The 11,962-nt window shown below is 41.6% G+C and overlaps 1 protein-coding gene across 1 annotated transcript; it reads right to left on the bottom strand.

The window, feature by feature from the left end:
- Positions 1–5,868: 5,868 nt before the first annotated feature.
- On the bottom strand, positions 5,869–11,254 carry LOC308173075 (glucose-induced degradation protein 4 homolog; the record flags this gene model as incomplete). The annotated part of the gene is made up of 4 exons (XM_080548040.1): positions 5,869–5,932; positions 6,882–7,012; positions 7,625–7,726; positions 11,108–11,254. The coding sequence occupies 4 exons, from the start codon at positions 11,252–11,254 to the stop codon at positions 5,869–5,871; spliced, it is 444 nt and encodes a 147-aa protein (XP_080404166.1).
- Between the last annotated feature and the right edge of the window lie 708 nt (positions 11,255–11,962).

Here is an 11,962-nt window from a genome sequence, read left to right as displayed (position 1 = left end):
GGGTACAGCAAGACATAGGAAACATCTTTCATGTCCTGGTTAAAATCTTTCAGCTTCTTTAAAGCAGCATCCAACAGTTGGTCAGATGACCATTGTGGTTGAACATCAAGGGGAAGTGACTTCCCTCTCACAGGTTTAAGGAAGTCACCTGTCCTCCTCATAATGCCAACAAATATCTTGACAGAACCAGCCTACGTTATGTCTGAATACGATCCAACGGCTAATTCCCAATAAAGAATCCCTCCACTGCACAAGTTTCTACGAACCCTTCATAGGGTGTAGGGCATAGAATGAGCCCTTCGGTTTGAAATACAGCACATGTTATCTGCAGACATAAATAAGAAATATAATATGTACCTTTTATGTCGCCTCTTCACTCCACAACCTCTTCAGAACTGCTTTTCGGAACTTCAAAAACACGTCTCCGGTCCGTTCCACTTATCGTTCCCCCCAGAACACTTCCGTTGTGAGAACACTTCCGTTGTGTTGTGAACTGAATTGCAGCGTTTTTCTACACTTCCGTTGTGTTGTGAGCTATATGCAGCGCGTTTCTCTATATGCAGCGCGTTTCTCTATATGCAGCGCGTTTCCGGTATTTGCAGCGCGTTTCTCTATATGCAGCGCGTTTCCGGTATTTGCAGCGCGTTTGCCTTTGTCGGCCACCGTAGAAATGACATGCCCACAGTGAATATAGAATATCTCCACAATCACAAGGGCCTTCATAATGATCTTGTTATCAAATGAAAGCTAACACCTGTGGGGTGGCTGTAGTGTCAGAATCAAAATCTATGTTACTGTGTCAGAGTAAATAGAGCTATAACATTATAAAACATCTCAAATTCAGTCTCCGCCTAAAAAAAAAAAAGCTTTTACAGTGAATATCACCTTGGAAACCTGATAACCAAGCCCAAATCATCTAGGAATCAGTACTCCAGGGTCTTATTAGTACTTGTGCCAAAGTCGATGCTAGTAATGTGAGCAAATGCAACTTTGTACCTGTTTTAGTACAGGTATGTTTAGGCGGACACCTATATGTTTAGGCCATTTGGAGATATGTTGGCACCATCTTTGACCTTTCTCATGTATCAGATATTTTATTTTTATTTTTTGGATTTTTTTGAGTTGGCCGACCAATGGTATGGAAATTTGGCGTTGAAACCGGACATGACACATTCTCCAGTTGGAGAAAACTGGATGTGACTTAGGCCGTGTTTACCGTCTCTGGAAAAAAATGGTGGCATCGTATAGCATGCAAAGTTGTGAAAAAAATGTGATATCGATGAAGAGAATTGACTGAGGTAAACTCTTTATATCACTTCGGATCCCCATGGGGGTCCGTGGATATAAAGATATAAAAAATGTCCTGAGTTTTAGACAACCTCAGGCCCTCAGGTAGGGTGTTCCACAATCTAGGAGCATATATGCTAAAAGCTGATCCTCCAAATCTCTTTGTCCTAGCCTCTGGCACTATTAAAAGTTCCGTGCCACTAGACCGTAGGGGTCTAGCTGGTGTGTATCTTATGAGCATGTCCACCATGTAATTGGGTGCATCACAGTGGAGTGATTTATAGACTAGTAAAAGGATCTTAAAGTCTATTCTATGACTGACAGGGAGCCAGTGTAGTGATCTCAAGACAGGTGTGATGTGCGATTTAGCAACTATGTTCTCGATGGAGGCCAGAAAAATAAAAGCTAATAATAATAATCTGATAGCAACTATTGATTATCATTGATAATAATAATAATAATAACTTTATTTGTATAGCGCTTTTCCTGCAAACGTTGCAGCTCAAAGTGCTTTAATCATTATATAATCTTAATTTAATTATTTTGTAATTTAAATACAATATTAAAAGGATGGGTTTTTATCATCTTAATTTAATTATTTAGTCATTTAAAGGCAATATTAAAAAGATTGATGACACTGACAGGTCAGTCAGACTGTCAGTCAGTTACAGAGCAGAGGAAACAATGTTAGATAGTGAAGTCTAACTAATCCTATGTGATATTTACCGTATCTTATATATTTACTACACAATAAGTAGTCCAGTTGTATAATAATAATAATATAATAATAATAATAAAATAACTTTTCCATTTGTATAGCATGCTTTCCTGCAAATGTTACAGCTCAAAGTATACAATATATTAGTAAAATATATTGTAATAAGGCTATTATTATACATCTATATAATAATAATAATTATTATTATTATTATTATTAATTATAAATATTTTTTACAAATAAAAACTGGCAGCATTTTGATGACTCCCACATGAGTACCACACCTTGTTTCAGTCCAACATCTACAAGCCCTCAGGTGTGATTTCACTGCTTTATTTTCCCTCCAAGCAGAAACGGTTTGCACTAGCCTAATTGTTTTTTCTTTAAAATGTGCAGCTCACATCAGTGCTCTGGTTGGATGAGAATAACGCAGAGGTCTGAGGAGGAGGAAACAGTCCCACGACCACGGCTAAACTCTAATAACTTGAGACAGAAACACCATTTTAAAAAATGATTTCTTGGGAATAGTTTTATTGCAAAGTTGACTGCATTATGAATTAATTTCCTCATCAACGCACTGAAGCTTCAGTAACTCAAGAAACTCTTTCATAAAACCTCTCTCCACGCTTGGAGGCGAACGTCCTCAAAGACAGCTTCATTCTTTAGTCAAAACGAAAAAGAAAAGAAAGAAAACGACCTCTTTTGTGAACACATCAACTCCTCACAGAGTGGTTATATATAATCATATAGTCCACTGCATATATCACCACCGTTCTTTACACTTTAAACTCAGAGCTCACTGGAAATAACTGACATCTGTCCGTTATTCGTCAAGCTAAAACATCATTATTATATATTATTATTTTCATGTAACTAGAGATTTAAGTGTTTAATATTATGCCAAATGTAAAAGTGTATACATGTATGATATATTTTAATGTTTGATATTTGTAATTTAAAGTATGTTAAATGTTATTTGTAATATATGTTTTAAATAGTGGACCCCACTAAAAGTAGCTCATGCCTATTGGGTATAGCTAATGCAGATCCTTCCAATAAATAAACAATGGGAGGACTCTTAACACCAGGGTCGGGCTAACCCTAACCAGAAAACAAGACCTGCTATAATATACATATTTTCCAGATGTGGAAAACCAGACACCAAGACAGTATTGTTCAGGCATCTGTACAGGGGTCGGCCAGGGGGTCAGGTCAAAGGTCATCCATCAACCTTCACATTCCTGAGTGTCGCTAGGTTACCGTCTACTTACAACTAGTTCGAGGCGCGGAGCGGTCGCCTGGCAGAGGGAGGCAGGGGGGAGGCAAGGGGGAGGCAGGGGAGAGGCAGGGGGGAGGCAGGGGGGAGGCAAGGGAGAGGCAGGGGGAAGGCAAGGGGGAGGCACGGGGGAGGCAAGGGAGAGGCAGGGGGGAGTAGGGTTGGGTATCGTTTGGGTTTTATCCGGTACCGGTACCTAACCGATACTTTAAAAACGGTACCGGTACCGAAACGGTACTTAATTCGGTACTTTTGATTTTAAAAAATGACATATATATATATAATAATAACACGGTCAACAACATTAAACAGCTTTTCACTTTTTTATTGTTGAGGCACAATATATATTAGTTAAATATACACTCAAATTAGGGATGTCCCGATCCCATTTTTTCACTACCGATACCGATACCTGGGCTCCAGGTATCTGAGATACCGATACCGATCCGATATTAGTATTTATTGTTTTACTCCTGAATAATAACAAATACTTCCCCAGTATATAGTCCACAACAACAGTTGGCTATTAAAGACTGCCAGCCTTTATTCAAGCAACAAAACAGTACTCTGCAGTACTCAGTGACCAACTGGTTAAAACAATTTAAACTGCAGCATTCAGCATTGTAGAAAAAAAAAAGAGTTACTGTCTGATTTCTAGTTGTAGTGCCTTCAGGTTTTTATTCTATTTATCTTCTCTTACAAATGGCAAATCAATTATAGGACCCTTTTTAAAAGTGTAGCCCGCTGGTGAGACCAGAAACCAGTCGCAGAATCGAAGGAGTGTCAACAATATCTGGTTTTCGTTTTTTGTACCCAGTCCATATAATAAAAAAACAGTTTAACCATCACTAAATCCTTATAATCTGTGGATTGGATTAACTGTTCTCGTTTGTCGGAGGCTACCAGTAAGTGATAATGACTTGTAAACATACTCTCGTTTTAGGACGTGTTCAAAAGCAAGGACTGTGTGTTCATCTAGTTAAGATGGGAGTGGAGGTGAGGGAGCTGATGAACTGGGGCTGGGCTCCCAGAGAGGCAGCGCTAAACTGAAAACAGACACGCAAACGGATGCATTCAGAATGTAGTTATGTGTTTTTAGCATGTCCATGTTCTCTCAGTATGTTGTGATGATATAAAAACGCATTTAGACGTTCCTAGCGATGTACCACTGTTAGCTGTTAGCCGCTAGCAGCGTTTGTTGTTGTGGTTTGGTCAGAGTCACTTTTCTCCTGTCGCATTCCCATTCGGTGCACCAACATTCAAATACTCGTGTCGTCTTGAATTTCTTTCCGATTTCAATGTCTGACGCATCATTTGAAAGCTTACCATCTGTAGTTTCAGACTATGTAAATAACCGAAAAATTACTTAAGCAAATGGTTTATGATTTCACCAGCTGGCATCATGACATTGTCAGACTCATTACACACAGGTAGTCAACTCTCATGCATGTGACCACAACCAGGCAAGGGAGAGGCACGGGAGAGGCAAGGGGGAGGCAGGGGGGAGGCAAGGGGGAGGAAAGGGGGAGGCAAGGGAGAGGCAGGGGGGAGGCACGGGGGAGGCAAGGGGAGAGAAGCCTTCTCCAAACAGCAGCAGCTTTTGGAAGTCTGCTAGCAGTCAGTTAGCAGTCAGTTAGCAGTCCCTTAGCAGTCAGTTAGCAGTCAGTTAGCAGTCAGTTAGCAGTCAGTTAGCAATCAGTTAGCAGTCAGTTAGTAGTCAGTTAGCAGTCCGTTAGCAGTCAGTTAGCAGTCCGTTAGCAGTCCGTTAGCAGTCCCTTAGCAGTCAGTTAGCAGTCTCTTAGCAGTCAGTTAGCAGTCCCTTAGCAGTCAGTTAGCAGTCCCTTAGAAGTCTGCGCTTATATCTGTGTGACTCCCTCCTCCTCCCTCCTGATGCTTGTGTCACCCACCCACCCGCTCGCTCTCGCGCTGATCCAATAGCTAGCTAGTTTTTATTTATTTATAGAGTGACAGTTGGTTAACGTCAGGCGTTTGAGGAGACGGGCGGGTGTCGTGTTGCCTCTCCCAGACCTCTCCAGCTCTCCTGTCTCTCTCCCCATCACCAGATCCATTTAAAATCACTTAAAATGAAACATCAACTTCCTGCGTACTTCCTCTTACAGCCCCCACCCCCCCCCCCCTCACCTGACGACCCGACCCAGCCACCCCCCCCCCCCCCCCGCCAACACACACACACACAAAAAAACACTTCAATAATAATTGGCATATCCATTTCGAGAAAGGAAAACAAAATAAAACAAAACAAAAAAACAACAACGATTTTCCATCCCCAGCTCAAAAGTAGCTGAGAAAGAGTAGCTTCAAATACGAATCTGAAATAAGAAAAGCGACTTATTACAGCCAAGTCCACACTTCCTGTCTGGGAGGAGTTCACTTCCTGTCTGGGAGGAGTGTTCATCTGTCTGTGGCTCTGTCCTCTCCCCATCTCTCCCCTCTGCAACGCTCAGATATCGCTCCGTACATCTGTCCATCTTGGCATGACTGGGCACCACACCCCCCCTCCTCCTCTGTGTCTCTAGGGCATTGCAGAAGGCCTCCTCGTCCTCCAGGGGAGCCAGGGGTGCGGGTGTCACCGGAACTCGTAGATGGGCATGCTGTATTCGGGGACGTGGGTGAGGTTGAGAGACTGGTACCTGTGGGTGTCGACAGGACAGAGGGTAAAGGACAATAAAGCGTTAATAAGCTAATAAAGCGTTAAGAAGATAAGAAAGCGTTAATAAGTTAAGAAAGGGTTAATAAGCTAAGAAAGCTTTAATAAGTAAATAGTGTTTAATAAGTTAATAAAACGATAAAATAATAAAGCGTTAATAATATAATTACGTGTTAAATGAGTTATTAAATTGTATAATAAGTTAATAAAGTGTTTAATAAGATAATAAAGCATTAATAAGCCAATAAAGTGTATAATAAGTAAATAAAGCGTTAATTAGTTTAAGTGTTTAATAAGATAATAAAGCATTAATAAGCCAATAAAGTGTTTAATAAGTTAATAAAGTGTTTAATAAGTTAATAAAGTGTATAATAAGTTAATAAAGCATTAATTAGTTTAAGTGTTTAATAAGATAATAAAACATTAATAAGTTAATAAAGTGTTTAATAAGATAATAAAGCATTAATAAGCCAATAAAGTGTATAATAAGTTAATAAAGTGTTAATTAGTTTAAGTGTTTAATAAGATAATAAAGCATTAATAAGTTAATAAAGTGTTGAATAAGTTAATAAAGTGTATAATAAGTTAATAAAGTGTTTAATAAGATAATAAAGTGTTTAATAAGTTAATAAAGTGTTTAAGATAATAAAGCGTTAATAATTGAATAAGCGTTAATAAGCTAATTAAGCGTAAATAATGTAATAAAGCGTTCATAAGTGAATAAAGCGTTAATAATAAAGCGTTCATAAGTTAATAAAGCGTTAATAATAAAGCGTTAATAAGTGAATAAAGCGTTAATAAGTGAATAAAGCGTTAATAAGTGAATAAAGCGTTAATAAGATAATAAAGCGTTAATAAGTGAATAAAGCGTTCATAAGTTAATAAAGCGTTAATAAGTGAATAAAGCGTTAATAAGTGAATAAAGCGTATACCATTCGGAGGTCCTGTGGTAGTAGTAGCCCTCGATGGTGGCCGTCGACTTCTGGAAGCAGATGTAGTAGAAGCCGGCGAAGGAAGCGCCGCTGATGTCCTTGATGGTGTGGTCTGGGACCAGGAACTGCTCCTGGGGGGCGGAGAGGAAGACGGAATCACAACTGCTTCTATTACATCAACGTACGGATACAAGGAGTCAAGTTCTTGGGTACAGGTTCAACTAGACATTGGCATCGCAGTAGAAAATCAAAAATGAGAAGAAGTAGAAATACAAAAAGTAGAAATACAAGACAATAATAGAATAAGCAGGATGGGGTAGTGGTGTATGGTATATAGTAGTGGTGTATGGTAGTGGATAGTGAGTTGGACTTGTGAGTTGGACTTGTAATCGGAAGGTTGTGAGTTCAAATCTCGCCTGAAACCACACCACTACTAGTGTGCCCTTGGGTAAGGCACTTAGCCCTCAGTTACTCCAGGGGGAATGTCCCTGTAATTCGTAATTGTAAATCACTTTGGATTAAAAGCGTCTGCTAAATGGCAAAATTAAAAATTTAATTAGGATATAAATAATAATCAATAAAGAATAAGCAGGATATGGACAACAATCAACAGTAGCTGTATATACAACAGCGTCAGAGCGTCAATAACAGAGTAATTTAAGTAACTTAATAATGACTTAATGAGACTTAATAATGACTTAATAACGACTTAATAACGACTCAATCAATGCAGACTGACGCACCTTCCACCTCATGAAGACAAAGTCGCTGTTCTTCAGCTCCTCGTAGTCGAAGTCGTCAGAGTTGAAGCTCTTGGCGTAATGATAAAAGGCCTGGAACTGACCCTGGAACACACAACAACACAACTCAACACACAACAACACAACTGAACACACACACAACACAACTGAACACTATAATACCCCAATGATTGTAGAGGAACACTATAATAGCCAGTGCTTGTAAAGGGTCTATAATACCCAGTGCTTGTAAAGGGTCTATAATACCCAGTGCTTGTAAAGGGTCTATAATACCCAGTGTTTCCTCCAGGATTTTTCACATTAGTGGCGGAGTGGTCCTCTTTCATTTTTTTTTCTTCGCGTGCACGCGCATAAAACGCGCACTGGCGCTCAAAACAAAGACGTAATTTCAACAAAAACTAGAGGGTGGCAACAATTATAATTTCTTAAATAGCGGTTAAGTCATTGAAGCCGAGCAGGTGATTTTATATAGAAGGTGACCAAATACCAATATATCCTACAGCTGCAGCGGAACATGCGGAACGCGCATTACACACACACACACACAGAAAGATCAATACGAAGTAGGCCAGTGGTGTAGTCTAGGTGATACGCAGGACTATGCCGTGTACCCACTAGGAAAGGCCAAGGATTTCCATATACCCACTTAAACATGTGTGAGGATACGTAACGGCGTTTTGTGACCGAATGTTCACTTTCATTCATAAAATTCACCCCGTCTGTGTTACGAAGCACTTGACTTTTGGACCATTGGGACTGACTATAGCGTCATATACCATCAACATGGAGGAGATGCGACATGAAATATGTCAAAATGCAGCACTATCATGCACAGATCAGCCTTATAACATGTAATGTTATATATATATATATATAACGTTAGACAGGGAGCGCAGATGTATTTTTATGAACGATATGAGGCTGGGAGGGAAAAATCACAGTATACCCACTAGAAAAAACTAGACTACACCACTGAAGTAGGCCTACATGAGACTACACGCACAACACCGGCTAACGTTACTCATTAACTGTTTACACAAGTAAAATCACAGTGTGACAGTCAGATGGAGCATTCGGTAAACAACAACAGCAAGGTAATGCTATCAGCTGAGTTAAAGAAAACCAACTCTTACCTTTGAGGACACCAACATGAGCCCTGCTTACCCGTACCTCCGCCGTTCTGTTAGTGGTGATTTTAGAGGCAATAGATTATTTTTGCCCCGCGCTTATTGCTATGAATAGTTCGAAGCTAGGTGCTTGCACGTTAGGTGCGAGAATGCTCGGTTAACCCATTAGCGGGAACATTATTTGTTTCACAAAATAGGCTGATTTAATTGACCATGAACATTACGAGTGTTCATTTAAAATACTCTATACTGAGCACTGGTATAAGAACATGAACCAGAGAACAGCAGTGTTATGTACGACAGTATGTCATTGCAGCACTTTGTTGCACTTTACGACGTCACGTTCTGTACGTCTGTTAGAGCTTTACGACCAGTGTGTGTGTTGTCAGAATGAATGGCACTTGACAGTAAACGGAGCTCAGTTTGTATACCTGTGTGGATCTACATGTATTAGCATAACACAAACATAATAAGCAGTAAATGCAATAACCCACAGTCGTCGCTGATGATGTTGCATTTTCGATTAGGATACGTTTACGGGATTAAAGGCACCGGCGTGTGTCCCGCTAAATTCGGACCAATCACAAAACTGTTTTGAAAGCGCCTCGCGCCGCGCGCCTGTTGAGAGCGAGTCAGTCTCGATTGCAGTGCGAACACAAACGACGAGGTTAATTGCAACATTGTAACATATTGTAAATAACTACCCCTAAATCGTAACGAAATGTTGGTCTGGAAGCGGCCTAAATCTAGCTTCAATCTGCTTTTTTTCTGTTCTCCGGTCATAATAACTCGCTGCCTTTCTGCGCAGCCTGAATCAAAGTGGACTGTCTGAATCAATTAGTGGCGGAGGAAATTCATTTGTGGCGGCCCGCCACCAATAAATGCATATAGAGGAAACACTGATACCCAGTGCTTGTAAAGGGTCTATAATACCCAGTGCTTGGAAAGGATCTATAACAAACTTGCAGGGCTGACATGTTTAAATTGCTAAATAATAATAATAATAATAATTCAAGATTCATTATTTTTTATTGCCATGTGTGCCAGTTCAGTTCCAGTCGACATTGCAGCAGCAAGAGAAAACATCATGGCAATATTTATAATAGGAAACAAGGCAAGATACAATTGGGCAATACTACAATATTAGCAATAATAATAGAATAGTAAAACATGATAACGTTGTGTCCGTGTGTACACATTTATCATTCCAGTCTATAAAGCATCTAGTGGGACTTAGTGTGATGTTTTGTGTTTTGTGTCTCATCAGAACAGAATTCTCTGATCTTCTCCAAAAGATATTTCTGCCTGGCCATGTCCAGGTGTCTGGGCATCAAAGCTGTAATAAAATAGAATTGCTAATACAGTGACCATGATGATAAATACCTGAAGTGCTGCTAACTCGTAATATGTGGGAGCCTTCGTAAGTAGCCACCCAGATGCTTTTGCAAGTCGTAGCTTTTGACATGCACTGTGCCATCCTCCAGTCCTACAAGCTGAAAATAGTAATAATAATACTACTACTACTACTACTACTACTACTACTACTACTACTACTACTACTACTACTACTACTACTACTACTACTACTACTACTACTACTACTACTACGACTACTACTACTACTACTAATAATAATAATAATAATATTGTCTTGGATTTATATAGCGCCTTATAAGGAACCCAAGGACGCTTTACAGATTTTACAGACAGAAAGTCTGAAAAACAGAACAGAAAAAAACAAAGAAAGCAAAAGACAGCGACAGTGACATTACTAGACTAGGGGCCAAAGGCCTTGGTGAACAGATGAGTTTTGAGGGCTGGTTTGAAGGGCTTTGCAGGGTACCTGAACATACTGGAGCCTGTCCAGGGCTTTGCGGGGTAACCCGAACATACTGGAGCCTGTCCAGGGCTTTGCAGGGTACCTGAACATACTGGAGCCTGTCCAGGGCTTTGCGGGGAACCCTGAACATACTGGAGCCTGTCCAGGGCTTTGCGGGGAACCCTGAACATACTGGAGCCTGTTCGGGGTACCCCGCAAAGCCCTGGACAGGCTCCAGTATGAGATGAGTTTTGAGGGCTGGTTTGAAGGTGTCCAGGGTAGGGGCGTTGAAGGTGTCCAGGGTAGGGGGGCGTTGCGGATCACTGTGGGGAGAGAGTTCCAGAGGGTGGGAACTGCCACACTGAAGGCTCTGTCCCCAAAGGTTCGTAGGTTGGTGCGGGAAGTGGAAAGCAGACCCATGTCTGAGGACCGCAGGTTCCGGGATGGGGTATGTTGGCAGAGAAGGTCAGATAGGTACTGGGGGCCGCAGGCGTGGAGGGATTTGTAGGTGAGGAGAACTTTGTGCAAGATGCAGGACGGAAGCCAGTGGAGTTGGATGAGGATGCGGGTGATGTGCTGCCAGGGCTTGGTGTGGGTGAGAACCCTGGCAACTGAGTTCTGAACATACTGGAGCCTGTCCAGGGCTTTGCGGGGTAACCCGAACATACTGGAGCCTGTCCAGGGCTTTGCAGGGTACCTGAACATACTGGAGCCTGTCCAGGGCTTTGCAGGGTACCTGAACATACTGGAGCCTGTCTAGGGCTTTGCGGGGTAACCCAAACATACTGGAGCCTGTCCAGGGCTTTGCTGGGAACCCTGAACATACTGGAGCCTGTCCAGGGCTTTGCGGGGAACCCTTAACATACTGGAGCCTGTCCAGGGCTTTGCGGGGTACCCCGAACAGGACTCCATTGCAATACTCCAGGCAGGAGGTGACGAGGGTTTCGGCCACAGAGTCAGAGAGGGACGGTCGGAGTCTGGCAATGCTTTTGAGGTGAAAGACGGTGGATTTGGTGACGGATTTGATGTGTGACTGGAAGGAGAGGGTGGAGTCAAGGATGACACCCAGGTTGCAGACTTCGGGAGAGATTACGGGAAAAATGTTGTGACTTTAGTCAATAAAATAGATAGTTCAAGTAGTAAAGTGGCTGTGAGGTTCAGTTTTAGGTAGTCTGTATACATGGGGTGTGCTTGGGGAAGATAGTCAATTGTCTACAGTAGGCTTGTTCATGAGCCTGATCGCCTGGGGGAAGTAGCTGTCGGTTAGCCTGGGGGAAGTAGCTGTCGGTTAGCCTGGGGGAAGTAGCTGTTGGTTAGCCTGGGGGAAGTAGCTGTTGGTTAGCCTGGGGGAAGTAGCTGTTGGTTAGCCTGGGG

This window comes from Nansenia antarctica (genome assembly GCF_963989245.1).
Source record: "Nansenia antarctica genome assembly, chromosome: 18".
Classification (NCBI taxonomy): domain Eukaryota; kingdom Metazoa; phylum Chordata; class Actinopteri; order Argentiniformes; family Microstomatidae; genus Nansenia; species Nansenia antarctica.
The sequence above is the reverse complement of the archived record's forward strand: the minus strand, read 5'-3'. Positions and strand labels throughout refer to the sequence as shown.